Source organism: Leptosomus discolor, chromosome Z, assembly GCF_034619465.1.
Source record: "Leptosomus discolor isolate bLepDis1 chromosome Z, bLepDis1.hap2, whole genome shotgun sequence".
Lineage (NCBI taxonomy): Eukaryota > Metazoa > Chordata > Aves > Leptosomiformes > Leptosomidae > Leptosomus > Leptosomus discolor.
Genome location: NC_141419.1, coordinates 70,316,282 through 70,342,617, shown reverse-complemented (window position 1 = coordinate 70,342,617; position 26,336 = coordinate 70,316,282). Strand labels below are relative to the sequence as shown.

The window sequence follows — 26,336 nt, the reverse complement described above, 5'->3', positions numbered from 1 at the left end:
TCATTTATGTCAGGTGTTTCCAAGAAGGGCCAGATCTGGCACTCATGTACAATAAATCCACCACTTTGGAGAAATGCAGATGCAGTGTAGTGGTTGTGCACGGGAGGTCCAGACATGTGGCAGGTAAAGGGTCGCATATGTACAGAGATGTGGCCTGGCCAGCCTGAAAGGATCTTTCATTAAAAGCCTAACCAAGCAACCTTCTAAAAGCCATTAAGAGTTTTCACCACTGCCTTTTCTGAAAAACAGGAATTAGATTCGTCACAAGAGATTTCAGTCTTTAAATTTGGACAAGTTGAAATAACTGAGTCAATTTTTATGGCCTGTGGAAGGAAACTGTTCTCTGTTGATGCTGTGAGAGGCAAACAGAGTCTCATCAGAGGCTATTTCTCTGAATCCAAATAGTTCTTAATCCAAAGACATTCAGTAGCATACAAAGCTCTTATATAAAAATTAAAAAACACTAGTGAAAAATACACAGCTTGTTCCTTTTACATTTAGGAGAGAAAATGTCCTCTTCAGTGATAGAGGTTTGTGGGTACAGTAGCGCTGTTCTTACACAATGAGAAAGAAGGATTTGGAGATTTTGGTACTCTGCATGTGTTGTGTAGCCTCATTCCACCTGCATTCTGACACCATGAAATACAGAGTAGTTTTTGGAGTAGGACCAGCATACTTCTGTGCTTCAAATCTGCTAATGCCTTCCTCTTACATAGAAGAAGCTGCTGCAACCAAAGGACATTTGGAATTTTTTCTTCTTTCTTGAGCTTGTTCACAAAAAGCTTAGCTTTCTCAAATTTTCCAGAGAAAAAGATGTGATCCTTTCATAAAATATTGATTATTGAAAAAGTATGTACAATTGCAATTAGCCAGGTAAAGTAATAATATACAAGCCTTTTCAAAGATCTGTGAAGGGGCTTTTTCTTTCTTTTAAGGTACAGAAGGAATTATGGTAGCGGCTGCTATTATTAGTATTTATCTGGAGCCATGGTGGTGTCAAGGGCCAAAATGGGGCTTTTGCAGTTTTCCTTAACTACTACCTTGGCAATTCTGTCTGTTACCAGCCAATCACTTCTTCTCTGTGGCAGGAAAATGTGGTTATTTGAAAATTGTTTTCTATTGTTGTATTGCTGTGGATAGGTTAGTTTGACAGTTTTGAGTAGCAGCCCATGTAGATATTTCCCCAAATTTTATCCCAAGAAGCTGATGATTTCTTGAGATTAATAAATTTTGTCAGCTCTTGAAATGAGTCAGTAATAATTCTACAAATATCGTCTTAATCACTGTTAATCCAGAACATTTGAAAAATCTCAAAAAATTTTTTCACTCTTCCCCTCTGCTTGCATTACTGTTACTGAGTGATGGTGTTACACAAAAAAAATATGAACTGAGAACTAATACCATAGTCAGTTTGATAGAAGTCATTTTCATTCATAGAGGTCATATTAGTTTTGTAAGTTAAATAGCCTGATTTATTATGGACTTAATTTTGCTTGAATTTGGCATAATCCTTCCTAAATGCTTTTTTTCAGAGGAACAGAATTGAAACAGCATGTTTAAGACTTCTTGCTTATCTGGAAATGCTTGAATTTTTGTGTTTTTAAAACAATTTAAGAGATGTTATAATCAGAAAAATGATTACACAGCAGACAAGGCATTTTTATTTTGTAGGATAAACGTATTCAAATTATTGCTATATTTATAGCATTGATGTGTACATTCTTTCCCATTAATTATTGTAGAACTGAACAACTCTACCAAATCTTTTTTCCCTATGGAATATTTGAAGTTAAAAGAAAATTTTCAAAAATCAAATTCTGCAAAATGGCCTCTACCAAGCTGCAAGAAAGGTTTCAGAGTTTTTGAAGGTAAGTTTTTTAGTTTTTCCCTAAACTTCACTCAGTCTCACATATAATATTTGAAAATAAGTCTCTAGCTAATATATGCCATAGAATCAGAGATGAATGGTTATTAATATAGAGCTGACTTAAATTCTCCTGGGTGACTCATACACAGTGCTCTGAATCTAAAGATGAACTGCAAATTGTAAAAAGACAATTTGTGCATGTACCTTTTTATGTATTCTTAAATCTTTAATTTTTTGCATATTATCAGGATAATTGTATGTAGTTTTCTGTTTGGAAAAATTTTTCTCTGTGTAGTAGATTAAAGAAAATTACTCTGTGAAAAAAGTTACTAGTTCTGAGTGTGGTCAATAAAGACCTCTCTAAAGAAAATCAGAATCAGTCTTTCATGAAACAAGTCGTATTAAACAGTTGGAATAATATAATATATATTATTCTGTATTGCTTGTTTTATACATACAAAAAAAAAGTAAAGGGTGTGGTGAGTGGTTTTGCTTATTATATGAAGGAAGCTTAGGCCCCTTGTTGCTACTTTAACACTTAAACATTTTCATGGTTATTAACTGCTTGTTAACGGAAAAACATCTAAGTTAGACCAATGAAATGTGGGATTCACTGTTTAACCATGTTGCCCTGTTTTCAGTCTAATGGCCTTTTTCACCAGGCTTCATCTACATTTACTTATACAGTTTCTTCCCATAGTGATAAGTCTTGCTAGCAGATATATTTTTCCTGTTTGTAAGAGCAATGTAGATTGCTTCTAAATGTATGTGGAAGAAATAAAACAGGACATCATTTTTATATTCCTTTTGTGAGTCTACCCAGGCCTTTCTGCAGGTCAAATGTGATAAATTCTGGTCCTCCACTTATAAAACTGTGTCACACAACACCATGATTTGATAATGAAAATAACAAGAAATGCTTCTAGCTATCAAAAATAAGCAGACTTGAGAAGCTTGAGAACTGGTAGATCATCTTTGGTATGCTCAGAGGGGAAGCTGTTGGCAGGAAAAACAGAGATGAGCATTTCTTTTCTCTAACAGCAGTTACTGTAGTGTGGATGTTGATGCTGAGCTTATTGGTTTATTGTAATGCATTACTTTACGTGTGTAACATAGTTCATATATGTTCCATAGTGTCATATTAGCTATGTCTTTCATAAATATGAAAAGCTACCATGATGAGCTTTGTACAAAACATAAATAATTAAAAATAAAAGGAAGAACTTGAGAGGTCATTCAGTTTCAGTATTGTACTACCTGAAAATTTGGCATGTTGTTCACACTGGTAATTCAGAATGCTATATTTGTCTCCAAAGGATAGCCCAGAAGTCCCACACCGAATGGGAACATGATTAGATCTAGTTAATAGGAAACCCAAACCACATAGTTGTCTGAAACTGTCTTTGTCTTCTTAAATCGAAATGTTTCTGCCATGTCTCTCTCTTCTGACTTTTTATTTGAATAAAAGCTACTGCAGGATTTGTGCTAGTTTAAAACGCAAGTGTACGATGTTTTCTTCCTCAACTGCTTTTTTGGGTTTACAGTTAAATTGTGCTTGGCAGTATCTCAAGTTCCATATTTGTTTTTCTCAATTTTGCTCATGTTCCCTGCCTCAGGAGGCTCCCAGGGACTTTACAGGCATAGAAGATTGAGCACACTGGCAGCAAAAGACTTCTGACACCATAATAGATGCCCTCACAAATGCAAACTCTAATATCACTGAGAAAGGTAGGGGAAAAAAGGCTGCTTAGATTAATTTTTCGTTTCATTAGGAAGGTGACAACCTTATTACAAAGTGTTAGAGTTGGAGCAGGCAGAATAAAAAGAATGGGAAGAACAGAGTGGGTATGTGAGTAGAGTGACTGGACTGAAAAGGGATATGATTACAGTTCTTAGAAAGCAATAAAAACATGCAGTTTTGAATGTGAGAACAATTGCCTCTTTGTAAGACAATACTGCATTGTCAAAGAAGAAGTTCTGTGGCCCTGTTAGAAATGCATGTGCTTTTTTGTCTAGTTCATATCCAGCAGATTCAATGGGCACTGAGAATCTAGCAGCTTTTTTCAAACTTCATATGATTCCAGTTTTCCATATCACAAAACCTCTTCAACAGTATTATTTTAATATTCTAGACATAAAAAATGGTAAACTCTGAATGATAAACTGTGTGGTGCTAAACTTGATAAAACCAGACCTAGAATTGGATTGGGATGCAAGGAGAGAAAGATGGCTGTTGAGAAGCCTAGATTGTATAAAGATTTATCAGTTTGAACTGATTTAGACTTTCTGAACATTGCAGGACTGCTAGATAAAGTCAGGCATCTTTTCTTTTTCCTTACTTTTTTTCCTGGACTGATTCACTGTGCCAATCAGATTTTGTAATCAATATATGAGTCTTCTTTCATATGAGAATTTCCGTGAGGAATGTAAAATTATCTTCTAACTAAAAAAAATAACCAAAACATGAGTAGTTTTTGAGTTTTTATACAGAAAGTAAGAACCCTCAGCACTGTAGCACTTTTGTGCTTTCAAGCTGACGAAAATTGCTCCAGAGTAATTTGTTCTTATACTGCACTGAATTTTTTTTCCAATTAAAATCATTACAGAATTCCCATTTGTTTCATAAACAGTACATATGGTATTGCACTGTATGTGGTATGCTCTATTTGGTCAAGGATAGGTTCATGGTAAAGTGAGAATGCTATTCAAGAATGAAAGCTAATCTTCTTTTACCATTCAGATCTTTAATACATGTGAAAGTTAACAAGCTGTGGTGGGTTGACCCTGGCCAAAATGCCAGGTGCCCACCAAAGCCACTCTATCACTCCCCCTCCTTAACTGGACAGGAGAGAGGAGAGGAAAAAAAAATAACAACAGGCTTGTGGGGTTGAGATAAGGACAGGGAGATCACTCAGCATTTACCGTCACAGGCAAAACAGACTCAACTGAAAGGAAATGTGATTTATTACCAATTAACTCAGAGAGGAGTAATGAGAAATAAAACCAAATCTTAAAACACCTTCCCCCCACCCCTCCCTCCTTTCCCGGGCTTAACTTTGATCCAAATTTTCCTCCCTCCTCCCCCCCAGCGGCACAGGGGGACAGGGAATGGGGGTTGGGGTCAGTTCATCACACTGATGTTTTCTGCCGCTTCTTCCTCCTCAGGGGGAGGATTCCTCACACGTTTCCCCTGCTCCAATGTGGGGTCCCCCTCACGGGAGAAAGTCCTCCATGACTTCTCCAACGTGAGTCTTCCCACGGGTTCAGTCCTTCATGAACTGCTCCAACGTGGGTCTCCTCCATGGGGTGCAGTCCTTCAGGAACCGACTGCTCCAGCCTGAGCCCCCCTCACGGGGTCTCTGGCAGCAAACCTGCTCCAGCGTGGGCTTCTCTCTCTCCACGGGCCACAGGTCCTGCCAGGAGCCTGCTCCGGTGCAGCCTTCCCACGGGGTCACAGCTTCCTTCAGGCATCCACCTACCCCGGCGTGGGGGCCCTCCACGGGGTGTAGGCAGTCATCTGCTCCACCGCCCATGGGCTGCAGGGGGACAGCCTGCCTCACCGTGGTCTTCACCACAGGCCGCAGGGGCATCGCTGCTCCGGCGCCTGGAGCATCTCTTCCCCCTCCTTCTGCACCGACCTGGGTGTCTGCAGGACATTTCTCTCACCTATTCTCACTCCTCTCACTCGCTGCAATTCCTGCTGCGCAACAACTTTTTCACTCTCTTAAATACGTTATCCCAGAGGCGAAAAACGCTGTCGCTGATGGGCTCGGCCTTAGCCAGCGGCGGGTCCGTCTTAAAGCCAGCTGGCATTGGCTGTATCTGACATAGGGGAAACTTCTAGCAGCTTCGTACAGAAGCCACCCCTGTGACCCCCCCCGCTACCAAAACCTTGCCATGCAGACCTGTTACACAAGCTAATTTTAAATATTCCTCTAAAATGTCTTCTGTTTTATGTGGGATAAACAAAGATATTACATTAGTTACTGTTTGGAGTATTGGTAACATTTAAAAATGTAATTGCACAGTAGAAATAACATCTCAAATAATGGTTTCCTTAAACAGATTTAAAAATAAATAAATAGTGTCGTTTGAATAGGATAGTTAAATAGCAAATACACTCGATTCGGTCCTGTTATATATTTGTAATTTAATAACATCATAAGCATAGCCTTTGCATGCCATTAAATTGGAGTTACATTCTATAAACACTGTACAGTTGCAGAAACATTCACAAACTAAAGGTAAGTCTCCGGAAGTAATTTCATAGCACAAATGTGCACTGAAAGAAATTATGAAGATCATTTAAATTGAAAATATAATACTTCATTTGACAGTGACTTTGGTGAAGTCAAGTGCGGGAATTAAAAAAACAGACTGAGAGAGTTAGTGCACTGAGCCTAGAAGGGTTATTTCAAAAGCTTTTGCATAAATGTGAGATAGGAATACATTGAAGAGACCAGAGGTACAGGATAGAGTAGTCAAGACAGTAATGGTAACACTGTAAAAGGGTGCTGGCTGTCTGCATATAGAGAAAGATTGTAGATATGCCTGAAGATAAGTACATAGCTAAGTTTTCAGAATGAGAGAGAGGGATTATGAGACCTTTGAGTTACAGTGCTTGGTGATATTTAAAGATATAATTATTCCTAGGCTGATAAGAAATTCCCTCCAACAGTTTTTATGCTAATGTTTTTATTTAAAATATGATCATTAAATTGACAGTGGGAAAGGCTATTTAGAAATAGAGTAATTCTTTTCATCTGTTTTTTTAAATGCTTCATCTAGAAAACACTGCCTCAGTGTTGCATACAATGAAATCTGTGCTAGTTCTTTATTGATCTCATCTGTTCGGTGCCTTAATAAAAAGCTATTGACTTCATCATTCAAGGACTGCAAGATACAGTGTTTTCAACACTTGCTAATACCAGTGGAAATTCCAACCACCTCAGTAGGTCACATCTGCCATGTCCTTTTATGTAATCGTTCTCTAGAGAAAAGGGTGCGCAATTTTGCACATATTTAAAAAAAAATAAATATTGTGAATGTGGTTTTAATAATACCTGCTGATACAGTTCTGTATCTCTCTGTCTTTAAAATTGAGGTACAGCACTTTAAAATCATCTTTCTTGATTCAAGATTCTTATTATTGTGATTTCAGATAGATAGGCAATAAAGGAAGCATGTTAACAGCTGTGAAAATTTACATCTATAAAATCGCCTCAGCTAGGTTTTAAGTTCATACTTCTCTGTTTAAAAAGAAAAAAAGTGATGCTGCTTTTCAAGCTTCTGATGCTGTGATCTACTGAGAAGAGGAACAAGATAGGTGTTACTGAAAATAGAAGGTGCAGCATTGATTTTAGGTATAAAGAGTAAAGCTGAAGTATAAGAAGTCTCTCAGAATAATCCATATGATGAGCTATTTTCCCCAAATCTTACTATTCCATCCTTCGTTGTTGCACTTTTCTTTCCGTTAATTTCTATACTTCCTCATTTCTTTAAGTTGTTTGTTACTTTGTCATACTGCTCAAGACTGCAGTTGTGGAACCATGCATTTCACCATGCTTCTTCACCAGAAGGCTTTCATTTTTTAGCCAGGATCCATCAAATTCTTCAGTATCATCTTGTGGAATCACAGAAAGCCAATTTGCACATACGCATTTCTCACAAGATGCATTTACAGTCTATAGTCTTCATAGTAAGTGAATTTTCTACCTCAAGGAGACACACATTGCTGGTAAATACTGTCTTTGAGCATCTGTTATGCCTATAGTACACTAAGACAGAAAACAGAGAATCCAAGCACCCCTGGTTGAGGGTGTCTTAGATTAGCTGCACTGATGGCAACTTTGTCATTTTGCTGATTTGTCAGCAGTTGGACCCTAACACTTGCACCCATTTTCTTTGCCCACAAGTCCTTTCAGCTACAACAGGTCACTGGTAAGTAACATGAGACTGATTTCTTGATTCCAAGGTCCAGCTTGGGTCCCATGGAGCAGCTGTGCTCCCACTAGCCTTCAAGCCTTCACTTCTGCACCTCACCAAACAGAAGTGAATCTGAAAGAAAAACAAAATAAAATAGAAAAGGAACTTTAAAATACAAAGGTCAGTGACACAGAAGTGTCTTAAGCTTCAGCCCTGTTAGCACTACCGCCTTTTGTCCCTGATGTTTTGCCAAAAGCATTCGTACAAAGCATTGTGTAAGTTATCAATAGCCTTGGTTATCTTTTAAGCTGTTTTGCAGAGGCTGTTCTTTAGGGACTTCTTCAGAGGCACTGTCCTATTGGAATAGATATTTCTTAGCCTTTTCCCAGTCCTGAAGACTACATCCAGAGCTATCCAGTGTAGGAGAGAGATACACCTTTCAGAAATTATGGCTGCTCCGTCGACTCTATTGGTTCATCAGTGCATTGAAAGGAATCAAATTCTAGCTAATCTGTATGTGTCATCAGGATTGCTTGTTTCCATTTAGCCGTGATATTATAAGGCTGCTGTACTAGGAAAATGTATATAATTATGCAACACCAAGGATTGTGAAATGTCCCTGAATGGATGCTAGATTGGCATCTTTGGTTCTGCTTAGGGAACCAAGTGTTCATACTGGCTCATAAGACGAACTAAGAACATTTTAGACCTCTTACACAGCCATGGTCCCACAGCTGTACTGTAGCAACCCAAATGAACTTGTAGGGGAGATAGAGGTATTGTGCTTTTCACCAAGCAGCTTACAAATTCCAAAAGTCTTTTAAGAAGGTTCTTTTCTGAAGATACTTGAAAAAAACGTAGTTCTGTTCAGAATAAGAGGGCAAGTCCTCTCATCCATTAATAGCTGATTAAAAGATACCAGACAAAGGATCGAAATAAATGATTCATTTTTCTCACTGGAGGCACATTAGCAGTCTGGTCCTAGATGTGTATACGGTACAGCTTGTACTATCCAGAATATTTGTTACTAGAAATGAGGTGATAGCATTTGCTTACAGTACTGAAATATTCAGGATAATAAAAATGAAAGACAAGTGCAAGCAGTGGCAGAAAACTGTCATGGTACAGAGTGATCTTCAGCAACGTTTACATTGTTTTCCTTTCATTAAAAAAGGAGGTAGTAAACTGGAAGGGTACAGAGAATATAAATAAGAATGTCAGATTTAAATTACTTCCTGATGAGGAATATGTAAATAGACTAGAATGCTTCAGTGAAAATAAGAGATGACTAAAGAGGGAGGGTGATAGAGGTCATGAAAATCATGAAAAGCATGGCAGAAGTGAATGGTCTGCTGTTATTCACTGTCTCATAATAAAAGAACTAGAGGACATTAAATAAAATTATCATTACTGCAGAACATGGTTTCAAATAATGGCAGATTCGTGGAAGTAAAATGGAGTGAAGTGTATTAAACTCAAAGACACCACATTTGCCTTTGGAGATCCTTGAGCTGCAAGTCCCTGGGAGCTGAGAGAATACCAGGAAAGTACTGCAATTTGTGTGCCCTGTTCTTAAGTTCTTTCCTTGCCATTCGCCAGTTCCTCATTGTTTGACTCTGTCAGAGAAAGAATGATAGAGTAGGAAGACTAGTATGCGTGTTCTTATGAGATATTCTATGATTTGATGACAATGGTGTCTTCCATTACAATTTTAACTTGGGCATTGTAAAAGGATTTTATGTATTTATCAAATAAGGTTACCTAAATATTTATTATTTGCCCGCTAAAGACATCTGAGAACAATATAATTCTAGCTAAACCACCTTAGGTAAACTTTGAATTACTAGCTTTTTGAAGTGGTAGTCTTTCATCACAGAATCTGTTTACAGCATAAATTATCTCTTGGTCTTATTTTTTTTGTGTGTGTAAGATTCTGCTGAGATTAGTTCAGGTTATGACAGGTCTCTGTGAACATGTGGAAGCAAAGATGCCTTCTGTCTTCATCACTGGCAGGAATTAGCATGTATCTTTCTATGCATTTTAGTGGAAATGGGGAATGATCCTTGCCAGCTGCGCCAAATAGAATGGCAAAAAGGTAGATCGTGGCTGAGCAATGACCAGTAAAATTGGTTATACTGCTAATTAGCTGTGAACTAATTATGTTTAGTAAAGGTTATGTCAGACATGCTTCCACAGCACACTTGCCCGACCCACTTAGCCCTGAAATGCACTGCATAGGAGAGCAGTTTGTACTTAAGTAGCCCCTAAAGAGTCTCAGCTCTGCTACTGTAAACACATCTTACCTTGAAATTTAAGTTTGCCTAGTTTTAATTCAATGCTTCAAGAAATCCCATTAACTGTGAGAATAACAGAGGACTTTTGGCTGAGAATATATTGTAGAGATATCAGTTGGCTTCATCGCTATCAATGAGTTAATAAAGAAGAAAGTAGGACACGTACAGTGTTTCTGCTACCTAACATGCCCGTGATTTCTGTTTCATACACCTGAACAGTGACAGATAGATCCACACAATTCCAAAATTTGGACATGAACACAAGTTCAGTTTGATCCTAGAGCACTCTTTGCGTAGAAAGCTGCTAGAATTTCTGGAGGAATATGGTGCTTGCGTGGCATAATTATAAAAAGTGAGGCAACATTTTTTGGGCAAGGCAGAAATTTGGAGACCCCCTAAAAGTGAAATCAAAAGCTGAAATTTGAATTTGATGAGGGACAGAAGAGAAATCATGAAAGCACTCAAGATGACATGTGAGAAGAATAAGCAAGAAAAGGTGATTGTGTTTTTTTTAGATCAGAACCAGATTAAGCATACCTTCTCAAAGAAGCAAGAGATGAGCAAACAGCAGAATAAAGTCAGGAGACTTTCGGTGAATATGTTAACTGAGTAGATAAAGATGGATGTTTGAAATTATGTCAGAAAAAGTCAGAGATAACCACCATTACACATTTAATGAAGGATTAACGGAAGGATTTTTTAACAGTTCATAAACTTCTTTTTAATTTTAAATAGCTTCTTTCTTGATAACCTTTTAAGTTACTTTTCTGTGTGACAATTTATTTTTAATTTTATATTGAACATATGTGAAGGCTTTTCAAAGAGGTCTTTCCATAAAACCTTGGTCAGCTTCCTGAAAGCTGGTTAAGTACTGTCAGCATCAGAAAACTTTCAGTTCAGAAAAGCTATGCCAGCTTTCTCAATATGTGCTTTGCATTTTTCATTCTCTGGAGGAATTAATATTTCTTTTGTTTGCTGAGAGGGGAAGTAAGAATTTTTGGGGTTGACATTAGCTAAAGCTGAATATGAATTTGTTTGAAGACAACGGCATGCCTCCGAGATAGGTTGTTCACCAGTTTCTCTGGAGGAATTAAGGGAGGCATGTTGCCAGACAGGTAGATTTGCAAATAAACTAAATGCTTTGTGTAGGCATACAGTCTTGTCTTATAGGGGGATGTGGTGAGGCCCTGGCATGCTATCTTCTATATTCCCTGTGACCTTTGCTGTCAGACTGACCCTGTCTTAAGACAAGTAGAGCTAATTCATAAATTTATTTTTAAGGAAGTGATTCCATTGCTGTTGTCTTACAGTGTTCCGCTAAAATTGGCTTAAAACATTAAAGCCTTAAGCACTGAAAGGCTTGTGGACAGCAGTGTATAACAGAGCTCTGTAAAGTTTTTTTAAGTGATCTTTAATGTTAATTTTTTTTTTTTAACGAAATACAGCAATCATACAATTCAGGAAATAAGCATCTAAAAGAACTGAGCAGTAAGCCAAGTAGCATTCACACTAAAGACAAGCATTGGTATGAGATCCTTTTTAATGCTACTTTATACTTATTCGGTCATGTTGAGCTATTACATTAAGCCAATCTATAAATATCAATAACTTCTGCCTCTACATATTTTGTACAGTAGCAGTCCACACAAATGGAGCCTGAAGGGATGTGAGTAGTTAGGGAGGAGTTGTAGGGAAGAATGAAACTAGAGGGAGGTAATGCCATTACAACAATATGATACAAAAGAGTGAAGGCTCTTATGATGATAATTTAGCAGGGGTTGCTGACAGCTGAAATGTAGTATTTAATCAGCTGGGGAGATGACTAATGTAAAGAAAACATAAAGTTGCAACATGCTTTTTAGAAATGTTCAGTGATAAAAAGTAGGAACAAAGAAGAGGGTGTTGATGATGAATAGAGTTTGAGACCATGATGAGTTAAGATATTTAGTGGAAGAGAAATGGAAAATAGATAAAAAATTAGTAAGAAAATTCATAGAGACAGAATATTCTGAATAGTTTTTAGAATTATTTTTCATATAGATTATTGCTGCACATACCAGGGAAAGTTAAATATTTTAGGTTACTGTTTGAGAGTCCCTGGGTTTTGTTGTCTGCACTGTCATGGCAAGGAGAGAAGTTCTCCACAAGTTAAAGTCACTGTTAAAATAAAGTTTATCTGCGTGCAAATGTGAACAGAAGTGATTACAAATCCCCCTCTTAAAGGCAAATATATGAAAATTACCGTGACTATAATATGTATGTCATCAATATACATGTAGAAAACTTACCTTTAAAATTAAAAGAAGACATTTTATGGTCTAGAATGTGTGCATACAGTGCATTTAGATCCATGACATTAGATCACAGGGAGACCATGAAGCTTAATTTCTTGGTATCAGTCATCAGAACTATAGGGATTGCAGTCAGAACAGATATGGTGAAGGGGGGGGCAGTTAAAGAAGCCGATGTTTCATTTATTCACAGAGCTAGTTCCCACCCTGAAAAACAGGGACATAATATTTCAATTACTATATATTCTTTTTATTTAATTTGTATATTATTTTTATTTCATCACCCTTAATTGAATTTTGAAATAAAGTGGTTTTAAAGTAGAAGAGTAGGTTTTGCTATAAATAATTTTAAAAAGCTGTTATATGATGTCCTGCCTGTTTGGTACTTAAGGGAAGAAAGAAAAAGCAAACAAATAGTTCACTTTGTTACTTAAAAAAAAAAACCTGCTTGCAGACTGGCTATCAGAACTCTTTCATGGCTTCCACAGTCAAATGACTTTTGCATTGTGGAATGTAAGATCAATTACTCCTGGTTTAGTATGCATCCCAGCACTTAAACTAGCCAATTAGCTTGTATTTGTGCAAGTATTGATAATTACAGAATCATCACAGATGTTTGGACAGAGTATGTTTTCTAAGCTCATTCTGCCCTCCCACAGACCTCTTGCTTCTTGATTCATTTACTTCCAGGGAAATAAACAGCTGAATATAGAAAACACAAGTTTTTCTAGTTGTGCTTGAAGGGACTGGGCACAGCAGTCTAAATATTTCTCATAAAATTGGGAAATAGTTTTTGTATTTAATAAATTAGTGGAAATGTTAGTTGTGCAAAATACTCAATGTAAATTGTGTATGCATGCAATTAATGTGGCTTTATGGGTTTTGTAATTTTTTAAAGCTTTCTTTGGTTTTCTTTTCCAATAACCTTATTCTTTTATAAGATATACTAGCGAGCTTTATGGTTTGTGTTTTAATGGTAAAAGCTGAATTACTAGTCTATCAAACAGGAATAGGTAACTGCCTTTACATATTTTATTTGTTTATTTACTTAATATTGAGAATGTCATTGTTAATTTATGTCAGAGGCGCTATATTTGTGTCTTAGAATTCAAACTAGTGGTAGAAATGTGAAAAAAACTTCAATTATAAATAATCCTTACTGAAATCCCATGGGCTGTATTTGAATGGAAAAAAATCTCATCTTCATTTCCTATCCAGACTAAAACTGTCAGACCTCTTTGTCAAGTGTAAATATTTGTAATTTTGATTGAATGAAATTTACAGTATTTCATGGAGGAAGAAAACTTCAAATGAGAAGTTGCCTCCTCTCTGTCCTGGAGGCCTGAGAGGTGTTAATTGCCGTGATTAACAATAAATGGTCCAAAGAAATGTCTAATTCAAGTACGGCTTTTATGTATTGATGTGTAGTATATAACCTTAAATCCAGGACTTATTTTGGTTACATATCGCTGTAGAAAAAGTCAGACAATAGCTACAAAAAAAAGGAATAGATGGTCGTATCTATAATCTTGAAAGCAATATGGACAGTTAGAGCAGTATGAAGTAAATATTGGTAAGAACTTACATGAGTTATTTTGGGGGGGGGGTTTCTTCTACTTGCTAAGTGATTTTTTGTTCATTTGTGTATATTCTCTTCCCAAATCTATGTAGGATTTATAGAGTTTTAAGAGAGTAGAGATGATTCTTACATGTAAGTGCCAATAGTTATGCTGATACTGATCAGCAAGAAACATTATTTGCTTGGTGATTGCTTCTGTATATCAAGGTTTTATAACCTTGTAGGACTACAGGTTTTATAAGCCTTTTGCTTTGACAGATGATATATATGTCAGTTAGTGGCTTACCACATTTTGGGCTTTCCACATAGTTATGTCTGCAGCACAATGTTCTTTTTTTTACATCAAATGTATTATGAAAGTCACAAAACAAAAAGCTAGCTGTAACAGTGGAGAACAGTGGTTCCTAACCACTCTGCCTTATAAGGAGTGCCCCTTATGAAATCAAATCTTGTGTCCCATGTGAAAGGCTTCAGGATATGGCTTTTTCAGATTTTCGCAGTAATCAGTTGCTTTTCTAGACCCTTTGCAGACAACGTTCTTTGACAGCTTGAAAACCAGTTACTCTGTATTCCCCACTAAATTGCCTTCATGCTGCTGATTTGTTCAGGTGCAGAAGGACTCTGTATTGTATGCACAGTGAATTCAATAAATCACATTTTATGCATATGCAAATAACTGCTTACACACAATTTACCTCTCTGGGACTGTCACAGATTTCAAGATTTAAACCAAAAGCCTTGCAAAAGTCCTATAGCTAGTAAGACAGACAACATAGTGAGTATAAAAATGGCCTTGGTTTGGGGAAGGAACTGTATGTTTTAGGGACTTGAGTTTGGTGGAGGGCTTGAGACTGAGTTAGACCATGGGACGTAAGATCAGGGGTCAATGGACATGCTTGCAGGCATTCACACAGCATAAGTGCCACCCTCTCATAAACCTCTCTAGGAATATAGTCTTTTTTCTTTGTTGGAAATACAGATCTCATTGCTCATTTTAACTAGCAATTCTTGCAATTTACCTATTATATTGGCATAACCGGAATATGATGCCGCATGAAGTGCGTGTGGAAGAAGGCCGATATTTATGCAAGAAGTTTGGGATGATACCTCCTTTGTGAAAGCATCATAAAAACACTCTATTCGCAAAAAAAAAAGTACAGAATGCTTGGAAATGTTGGCCAATTTCTTCATGCTGTCATCAGGTCTGCAGATGACAAGAAATTGGAGGACCAGTTGGTAGACTTAGTGGCAGGGCTGCTATTCAGAGAGACCAAGACAGGCTGGAGATATGGGCTGAAACAGTAAAGCAGGTGCTTCAGCAGGTAAAGTCCCTTTCAGCAGAGCATGTAAAAAGTGAAGAAGACCAAGGTAGAAGATGGAAAATATGATGTAAAAGAGCATCTAACAAACTACATTGGATTGTTTTTGGAATTCCACAGTAGTCAGTGTAGTTGCGAATATTCATAGGGGATTTGGAATAGTGATATATATACAGCTGATAAAATTTATTAGTGATACTAAATTACTCAGTTCACTGATGATAATAAGTATGAACTTGACAGCTAACAGTTCTCTTGATTAGCAGCCTTGAGGAGGCAACAGAATGCACTCTCATCAGATCTGCAGAGGACTACAAGTTGGAGGACAGGTTGATAGACTCAGCAGCAGGGCTGCCATTCAGAGAGACCAAGACAGGCCGGAGAAATGTGCTGAAAGGAACCTTGTGAAATTCAACAAGGACAAATGCTAAGTCCTGCACCTGGGAAGGAAGAGCCCCTGACAATGAGACAGGTTGGGCACTGACAGCCTGGGAGGCAGCTCTCTGGGAAGGACCTCAGCGTCCTGATGGAGAGCAAGCTGTGCATGAGCTGGCAGTGTGCCCTGGCAGCAAAGAAAGCCAACGGCTTCCTGGGTTTTATGAACAGGCATGATGTATGAATAGCAGTAGATTGAGGGAAGTTTTTATCTCCTGCTCCTCAGCAGACCACATCTGAAATTCTGCAGGTTTGCCCCCCACCAATACAAGAAAGATGGCAGTAAATTGGAGCAGGTTTAGTGGAGGGAGATCAGGATACTCAGGGGCCTGGAGCACCTGACCTGTGAGAAGAGGCTGAGACAACTAGCCTGTCCAGTCTCTGCCCAGGAGACAGGTAGGCTTTGAGGAGGATCTCCAGGCAGCCTTACCATACCTACAAGGAGACCATCAAGAGGACAGTCCAGCTGTTCACAGTGGTGCTTGGCAGGAAATGAGCGATAATGAATATGAGAGGTTCAGACTGCCAGAAAGGAAAACACTTAGACTGTGAGGACAGTCAAGTGATGGAGCAGCTGCCCGCAGAGGCTATGCAATCTCCCTAATACATAATAGTCACTATGATGAGCTGTAAATTAGCTATTGCCACTTAAGAAAAGAGATCTGGGTAATACTGTGATTAATTTTCTGAAAACATTCAATGCACAGCCATAGTCAAAAGGTAAGCAGGAATTATTAAGATCATGACAAAATGGAAAACATTATGTCATTGCCTAGATTTGTGGTGATACCACATCTCCAATTTTGCATATAATTATGGATTACATCATCTCGAAGGATAAAGCAGTGTGAAGCATAATGTGAAAAGGATGATCTGAAGTATGGAAGCTTTTCCATACAAAGGAAATTTACGCGTTAAAGGATATCACAGAAGACAGTTATAAGAGGTCTATAAAATTAGGAATGGCATAAAGATGTTTTAGGAAAGACTGTTCACTGTCTTTCAGAGGCATTCTTGCATTAGCAATTATATCAGCTATAATAGGTAGGGCAAAACAATTGGTGCTGAGAGCCAGATGTCCACATTTGCATTTTAGGGAACATGGGCAACTTAACTTTGAATCCCAAGGGCTGAATGCCCATTAGTGGTTGAAGCGTATTACTGGAACACATCAGAGCTCTCAGAGCTCATCTTCTGGTTTAGTTTCACCTGAAAGGAAATAAATTTATTTGCTCTAAGACTACTACACCAAGGGACACAAAGCACAGTAAGTGGAGACAATATGAAATCTGGTTCAAAAGTATGCACAGACACATGTAAGGAAAGAAAATCCTATCAATGCCTGTTTAACACATTGCTCTGAGCACAGCTTCCAAAGTGCTGGGGTCCTAAGCTGCTGGTTGCTGTGAGGACTTAATATGGGAAGGTGTCAGTCTGTACTTACCTTTTTTCTCATAGTCTTTCTGTAGCTCTATCTATCTGCTGCAGATCATACTTAGAAAAAAGAGACTGAGTCAAAATTACCTTGGTACGTCTGATTACCTAAGAACACTTGTTCTTAGATAATTTAATTTTACATGAGCACTTACAAGGTAACTGGTTATTATAGCTTGCATATTATTAATTTGGGCACATTTTTAGAGTAAAATTTTCGATCTCATATCTTATATTCTTTAGTCATAGCAAAATGAGGTCAGTCAATTTATAAAATTGGGAGAATATTTTAAATTGTTTGTGGTCTTATTTAGAGTATTGCTAGTACCTCAACAAGAGGTTGCAAAAACTTTGGCAGGGACATATGCAGCAGACGTGCCTATTGATGCTCTGGTGAAAGTCCTTTTTGATTTGCATGCTTTGGTGGGTATAAAAGTGTGATTTGCACACAACATTGTCTTTGTTGTCCAGTATCAGGTTTCCGCTAACAGTTTGCCAGACTCCACTGGCACTATGCATACATATTCATGGAATTTGAGTGGAAGTTCTTGTTCAGAGTAGAGCAACACAGGCATGCACAAAAAAGTAAAATATAAGTTTTAATAAATACATGCCCACGTAGAAATTATTTAGGGACTGAATTAATCAAATAAGATACAGTTTCTTTTATAAAAAAGGAGCAAATACATTAGAAGTTATTTGAAGCTCCCTCAGCTCTTCTGTTTCACTGTTCTAACCCCTACTCTATGTTGCTATACAGTTTTTGAGGAACTCTACAGCTCTCAGTTTTTATTTGCAGATGGCTAGAATCAGGCGCAGAGACATGGCTTATTTCCACTCTAGCTGTAGAGGCAGACATCTGAAGGTATTTTTCATGCCAGAATTTATTGAAGACAGTAGTCACAGTATGGATCATAATGTCTGCAGTAACCTTTGTGCATGATCACACAGGGTTTCTAAATCTGATCCTTGGTTTCAGTATGGTATGCAATTTATGGTAATATGCTTCACATGAAAGAAATAGTTCTCATTTTTGTTAGCCCCTGTTAAGTCCTAGAATAGTTGTACTATTGGCATTTTCAGATGAAGCTTACTTAATTCACAGATTTGAAAAAAAGAGACTATTTCAGCAATGGAATTGAAATCTATTTCACATAACTCGCCGTCAACTTTCAATAGCTTTACTCTGGGAAGCCACAAGGATTATGCGTGGTGTGTAGTAAGCAGTTCCTGATCGTATACATACCTTTAATACAGCATCAACAATTTTTCTGTGTCTTTCTATAGGAAGAGCAATTAGAGAACACCAGTTTCCTATATTGAAACTGCTGTTCTTGAATGTCGAGTGATTACATTACAAAGTCTAATCTGTGATAAACTCAATGCAAGTTTTTTTAAGGTGAGTTGTACAGACATAGAAATCAAGGATCATATTTGTCCAAATCCTCTAGAAGGCAAGGACTACCAAGTCAAAGCTAATGTGGCTACATGTTTGCACAATTATCTGATTATCCCTGTTGATTCAAAACCAGACTCTAGCATTTTGTGTTGTATTTACTTTAAGTTTAGAAATAAATAAAAAAAAAGCACGGGTAGCAGTCTTGACTAAGACCCTCCAGAGCAGATAATATATACTAAAATTCATGTGTAAAAGGCAATGCGAATGATATAGCATTAGTGATAAAACTGAATGCCATTTGCAATTAAATTTAAGAAGTAGAACATAGTAACATAAACTTAGGTTTCTGTTTGACAATAATGTTTAAACAGTGTTAGAAGATAAATTAAGAAGAATACAGGTTTGAAATTGAAGTAAGTTTTTAAATGAACGTTTTTCAAGTAAATTGCAACTTGTCAGAAAGATATTTAAGGAAGACTAACATTTTTCAGAATTTTGTTACTGAATTACTAATGTTATTTTTCAGTAATCAAAGATACTCTTTTAAATTAACATGATCTAAAGTATAACATAAAGAACAGAGAGGTCCATAACATACTTAAAGCGGATCTTCAGCATCTTTAAGCAGAAGTTTAGCTCATACACTTGCATAAAATTTTGTGGTATTATAATTTAAAACTCTTTTTAAAAAGTAAAAAGTAAATCCCTAGAATTTTTACATTTATTTTTCTAGAGTCAGTATAGCATATTTAGCTGTGGGGCAAATCTTAGCCCACTTGGAGTCGCTGAAAACCATCATAGAACATCCTCACTCTCTTGGCTATCATGAAGATTTCATTTATAGTCTCCAAAATAAGACAGATAAAGTTAAAGAAATTCTGATGTACACGTATCTAGAAACTTAGTATCTCTACATAACAAACTGATCCAAATTGTCATTAAAAATAAAAAATAAAAATAAATGCAATGACATCATCATGTCTAACCATGAGTGATTCTGCAAAGCAAGAATTTCTGTGTCTTAGTAGTCTAGTCAAATTTCTAAATAAAGTAGTCATTAAACAAATACAGGAGGACCAGTTTACCTGTGTAATTTGGAGTCAAAGGTCTCTGATGAACTATCTTAAAAAGGATACCAAAGAGAGAAAATACTTTTCTTTTGAAGGCATGGAAACAATTGTGCTATAAATTGGGCAAAATATTAACTCAAAAAAAAAAATTACAAAGAAACAGTCAATATCCACCTCTGAAAAGGAAAAATAGTGAAATTCCAGCAAAGTTCTGTACTAGGACACTTTTTAAAAATATATTTCTCAGTTATCTTGGATAAGGTCTGAGGATATTAAAATGAAAATTACTGGCATGTGAACACCAGTTATACACAATTATTTATATTAGACAAAAACAGAAGACTGAGCAACTTCAAGAGGGCTTAACTGAGCTGGACTAGAAGGCAGCACAGTAGTAGATTAGATTAAAACAGGAACGCATGCTGAGGCACACTCTTGTGCAGCGGTGCACACTGAAGGGGACACTTCCTACCCACCCTGAGACTCCAAAAGCCATGATGTCAGTGCAGAGCAAAAGAGTCTGGGCAGCTCAGCAAAGACCTGTTTTCCAAAATCAAAGAATGCATCGTAAAGATTGAGAGTTACCTGAAAACAGAATGGAAATCCATACCACTATGACTGCATTCATCCTTCATCAGAATGGGACAGATCTGCTGCCTTTGCAGTGCAGCTCACAGCCTCTTTCCTGTTTAACACAGCTGCACAGACACTTCTCTAACCTCATATCTTGACGTATGCAAGAACTACACTCCTGTAGTACTTCTCTTACTACATAGAGAAGTCAGGGGGGGAATGAAGTGAAAGGACCTTTCGGCAGGACCAGACACACGTTCTTGGAGTCACAGGATTTTTACTTCCACTTGAAAGACTGTGTTTGCATCTGTCTATATATTTTTAAGGTATTATCAGCATACAGACAGTAATTTAACAATTGAATTTTAACCTGATGTGTATCATATAGAGACATAATGTTGAAGCAAGCAGGATTTATTTAGAAGACTGCTTTGAAAAAAAAATATTCAAATGCTAGAAATAGGAATTCATATGTATTTGCACTGTTGAACTATATGTGTACACATAGAGATGTGTCTCGACTGCTAAAGAATTCAGATGAGTAGACTTAGGAAATCCAGAGATTAATTGCTCAGGAGATTAATTACAGTATATGGAGCCTTTCACTTCTAGATCACTGAATCAAGTTCAGTGAAAGAAGGCATCAAAAGAGAGGTGCTCATAGGTCTGGAAAATGTAAGCAGATAGCTTTACTTTAGTATAATAGAGTGCCAAATCCAAACAAATGTACACATTATTTTGCAGACATAGAAGACAGAGTTACTTTCTGAATATTTCAAAATCATTTCCACACAGAGCTTCATGTCCTACAAAGTGAGGAACCTAGCAGTGAGGTGTGAGACTTCCTGCTTCCATTTGTCCCGCAAATAACTGAGGGAAGGAGGGATAAGTTTTATTTTGTACTTAATCTGGTTGCTTTTATAAAGATTTTTATCCCCTAGTCTGTTTTTCAGCAGGATTTCAAAGACGTTCCGATACTGTAACAAGGAGGCATTTCCCACATGCTGCACACAGGATGGACTACATGGACTTTGAGGATGATAGCCGTGGATGGCGGTTTGATATGGACATGGTGATAATCTACATTTATTCAGTCAACTGGGTAATAGGATTTATTGTGTTCTGTTTTCTTTGTTATTTCTTTTTCCCTTTTTAGTCTGCAGTAATCACGGTTAAGGAAAACAGCAGTCCTGTGAAACACAATGTGAATAGAAAAAACTTGAAGAAGGCAAAATGTTTGTTTGATAGTGCATTGTTGTCATTCAGAGTTGTAATAGACTGCATCAAGCATGTTGTGAGGCTATTTGATACTTCTGCTATGTGTGACAAAGTACTTGAGTTTGGTTCCAAATATAATGAGAATCCCAGATCGTACTTCATTCAGTGGGATTTTTGCCTTGATTTTGGTGGGAACAGAATTTACCCCTAATGTATGAAATAATTACTCTGTAGAAATACAGAATACTGCTTGTTCTTAGGGGAGTTCTGTGTACTACAACAGAATATGTTCCGTTGAGTCTTTTTGGGATTTGACTCTATGTTGACACACTTTGCACGCTCAGTAGAGCTTCAGTTCCTCATATATAAAAATAATAAAGATGTTTGCCATTTATAGTCAGATCTTTTGGGAACAGGAGATTATAAGCACTGCAGTGCTGTACCGTGAGTTATATAGACATTCATCAGAGCTATTTCAATGGTAAAATCCAAATCCTGGAAAATATGACAATTGATAGACCTGTCAGCATTCTGCTGTGGAGATGTGCTGTACTCAGTGTCTAAAATGTTGAGCCTATTAACCAAAAAGAGAAATGACACTGCACAGTGTGCTGACAGTTCATCTTTTCAGCAAATGGCAATCAGAAGGAAGCAACTAACAGCCCCAAGTTCTGCACATTAAAGGGACCATTTTTATGCAGATTCCCAGAGTAGCACTGTAACTTTTTTCAGCTATCCAGAAGAGTGTGTTTGGATCCAGCAAGACAGCTAGTGGAGAGCAAGCAGCAGGCCTGCTGGCTATGATGCTGTAGGACACTAACTAAATATTGGAGAAAGAAGCATTTTCCAGTGTAACAAATCACTATCATTATTAAACTGCAGCAACAATTTGAGGATACTCTCAAGTGTGGGCTCACCAGGACTATGTGTCTCCAGGGAGATCACATAAGAGGACACAGTATTTATTTGCACCTTTCACGTGAAACAATTCTATAGCACTTTATAGTTACTCTGTCTATAGGTTGCTGAGTTACAGTACCAAACTGCAGCCAGTTCAGCAATCATTCCATACTTGCTGCTTTACACAGTATTTTCAAATGAAAGTGAAAGAGCATTTATTAAATTATTAAAAGGATGTTAGAAACTACTGCAGGAATCAGGTGCTGAAGAGTGGTACAAGGTAGTTCAGGGCCTTACTTTTCAGGAAGGTACCCTTATTTCTAAGGGCATGGTCCTGCAAAGTACACTGTGGTTTCATTTAGAAAAGCATGTGGGTTTATGTATGTAGTCCCTCTGGTATCAGGATTTGTGTGGGAGACCTGTGGTTTTTCAGTAGGTGGTGTACTCCCCTCCTCTAACAGAGAACGAGGAGAAATGTGTTGTGGAAGGTGCCATCTGCCAAATGTGATGGAATGAATTTGGGGGTTTTATTAAGCATGTGCTTATGCTTCTTTACTGGACCAGCATGGTCAGCCTCTCACAGGCTATACGGTGATCAGGACCAGAAACTTTTACTTAATCTGAAAAACAGCAGTAAATCAGCTGCTAATATTTAGTTTTCTTATAGGCTGCATAAAATAATCCCTTTGAGAATATATGTGTAGAATTAAAAATTACCAGTCTAACTACCCTGATTGAACTAAACAACTTTTGCCATCTTTTTTAATATATTGAAATTTAAGGAGATACAATAATTGAATTTCACCATCACCAAGTAGTCACGACTGTGACAGAAATGCATTTTCTGTAATTACAGTATATCTAGCTACTTTGTCTCTACCTAAAGGTGACTGGCTCAATTACTCGTGGCATTAGGCATAATGTTATGAAAGCTTTAAGATTGTACTAAAGCACTTGATGACTTTCCCTCTTCATATTGACACAAGTCTTTTGAAAAATAGTTTTTTTAGATCATAGGCTCGTGTTTTGCTACATGCAGATGTGTAGGTCTGCATGCTCAAATATTATGAATAATTTAAATATTTTTCTCGAGTATGCCAGGACTGGGATTCTAATTTCAATTTTTGTTTGTCTCTCTAATCTTATGAATTTACTGCTCCTATCTCAGAAAAGAGAGGGACTGATTCACCTATTAAGCCAAAATTGCTTCTACCTTCTGGTCTGAAAAATACTAAAATAAAAAGCTGTCATGAAAATTACTTTAACTTAGCTGACATAGTCTGAAATTCCAGTAACAATGTAATTTAAAATTATTTAACTAGGATATCTGATAAAGAAATATCCTTAAGTAAATATCCCAAAATACGTTAAGACATAAGAAACATAATATACATACTAACTAATTACATAAGAAAAAGTTACTTGCATCATTTTTAATAGCATGTTACCATGGTTTTATTCTGAAAAAGGCAACAAAGGAGAATAAAATATCCAATGTAATATTGACCTCTTTTGTACATTTACATCAAGAATTGGTGGCTGAGGGTGGCTGCATTTTCCTAAATTTAGTAGGAGTGACAATTTTGTATGGCATTTCTAACTATGCAACTCTACTTTTCTTCAAGGCCTAAACTGTTTCTTGGGCTATATTGTTTTTATTTATATCGGTTGTTATTAATTCCAAGGGACAATTAGTTTTAGAAGATTACAAATGTGTATAATGAAGGCAGCTGCAACTCTGAGAGACATCCTCCGTAGGAAAACACCTAAAAGGCATTGAGTGGAGGTGCTTTTTTTTTTTGTCCTTTATTGCTTTTTTGAGATACGTACTTTTGTAAAAATACAACAGTTTGAAGGCTTAAATTTGGTTTTCCTTGAAGTCTGCCTGTAAAATGCGGTTGATATCTGTGGGAGCAAGAGTAAGTTAGTCCTTTGTAAGCAATTTTCTGGTTAAATTGATACTGCTGTGCAAGCTTGTCTTTCTTACCTACAATAGTATTAAAATGTTTGCAAAAAAAATGGAGTTGTTTGTAATATTTTGCGGTCATTTCACTAGATTTTGCTTGGTAGAATTAAATTTTAAAATTTTTTTCAGTCAATGTCTTGTTTGTTATCCTGTCTACTCTCTTTCTGCTTGGAGCGCAGCTACGGTTTGTTAAATTTTTACTGCTGTGGTTAACTCTTTTCATACTAGCAGCCTTTTATTTGTTTCAGTACTTTCCAGGAAACAGTCAGCTTTTGTCAGGAATCATCTTCGGGCAAGCTGTGGATCTTAACACATTCTGATAATAAAGAATACTCAGTGCTGGTGGTGTTAGTCCAGACTGATTAACTGTTGAAGGCAGCAGAAATCCAGGACAAGACTAAGTTTGGCTTTGATAGGCAAAGGGACTTTGTGCACACTCAGAAGTGTATGAGTTTACTGCCTAGCAGTGGGTATGTTTATAGCTCTCCTACCTGCCAAAAGTCCAGTTATCTTGCTTCCCTCACACAATTTAAAAAAAAAAAATCCCTAGCAATAACTGCACAGGGAGTAGCTGCTGTGGAGTACAGTGGATTCTTTCACAGCTGTGTACCTGCCCAGAGTAGCTGAGATCTAAGTTAAGCCTTTACCAGTACACTACATACACACCTGAAATATTTACCATATGTCAACAACAGCATTACTACAGTTACTGATATTGAGATGGAAAAGGATGACAAAGAAGCAGCGTTTAGGTTTGTCATTTTTAGAGCAGAGTAGTGCTGATAACATGAACCTCTGGGCAGAAGAGCAGCTATTGTAGCCATCATGTACAAGTAACTTGATGGTGTATAGTGTTGCTTTTGTGAATGTTTTCAGCATCTTTTGTCCTTGGCAATTCTGACCACTCCATAACTGTAGGATGCAGTGGGAATTCTGGGCAACTCCAGGTCCGTACAAGAGGTGTCACAGGTGGACAAAAAAGACAAAGGTAGGACACTGAGAGCATTCTGCTGGTGTTCAGTCCTGCACCCAGGCAGATGCTGAGAGAAGGAAGGCAAGACATGTTGTGGATTGCTCTGGGCTAGATGTGGAGCAAGACAACAAGCTCTCCTTAGAGATACCCTTTATTTGTCAGAAAGTGCTGAGATAGACAGTAATAGCAGACAATGAGGTGAATTTAAAACTGGCTGAACAGCCAAGCTCAGAGGGGTTTGATCAGTGACACAAAGTCTATCTGGAGGCAGGTAACTAGTTACGTGGCCCAGGGGTCAAAACTGGGTCCTACCCTGTTCATCATCTTTATTAATGATCTGGATGACGGGACAGAGCGTACCCTCAGCAAGTTGCACAGGACAGAACTGGGAGGAGTGGCTGATAAACCAGAGGGTTCTGCTGCCATCCAGTGGGACCTCGACGGCCTGGAGAAATGGACTGAAAGGAACCTCATGCAGTTCAACTAGAAGTGCAGTCCTTCACCTGGGAACAGCCCCATGCCCCAATACATCCTGGTGGACACCAAGTTGAATATGAGCCAACAATGCACCGTTGTGTCAAGAAGGCTAATGGTATCCTAAGCTGCTCTAGGCAGAGTGTGGCCAGCAGGTCAAGGGAGGTCATCCTTCCCCTCTACTCAGCACTGATGAGGCCACACCTGGAGTACTGTGTCCAGTTCTGGGCTCCCCTGTACAACAAAGATACAAAAGAGACAGTCCAGCAAAGGGCCACTAAGGGACTGGAGCATCTCTCATGAGTGATTCCGTGAAGTCATCACACAAGACTTACCAGGCTGAGTACTAGAAAAGATGGATCCTTCAATAATGGACAAATAAATCAGAAAGTTCTGAGTAGAACATCATGGTTTTCCCTTAATAACACAAGGCAGTACAATGCTGGAAGAACTTGGCCCACATTTTTGTCCATTTCTGTTCTTTTCTATACATACCTGTAATTCTCTGGCTGTAACAATTCATTATAACTTTTTTTTTTCTCTCACTGATATCTTGAGTCAGTACAACAAATGTCTCTTTGGATACCAGTTCAAACTTTAAGGAGTTATCTTTCCTCCT

General features: G+C 37.6%; 1 protein-coding gene across 1 annotated transcript in view; it reads left to right on the top strand.

Moving 5' to 3' along the window:
* RNF180 (ring finger protein 180) overlaps positions 1 to 21,342 on the top strand; it is a 72,565-nt gene extending 51,223 nt beyond the window's left edge. Inside the window, exons 5-6 of the mRNA XM_086480119.1 lie at positions 1,743 to 1,868; positions 21,140 to 21,342. Of these exons, the coding sequence (XP_086336245.1) occupies positions 1,743 to 1,868; positions 21,140 to 21,342 (329 nt within the window). The remainder of the gene's footprint in view (positions 1 to 1,742; positions 1,869 to 21,139) is intronic.
* The last annotated feature ends 4,994 nt before the right edge of the window (positions 21,343 to 26,336 follow it).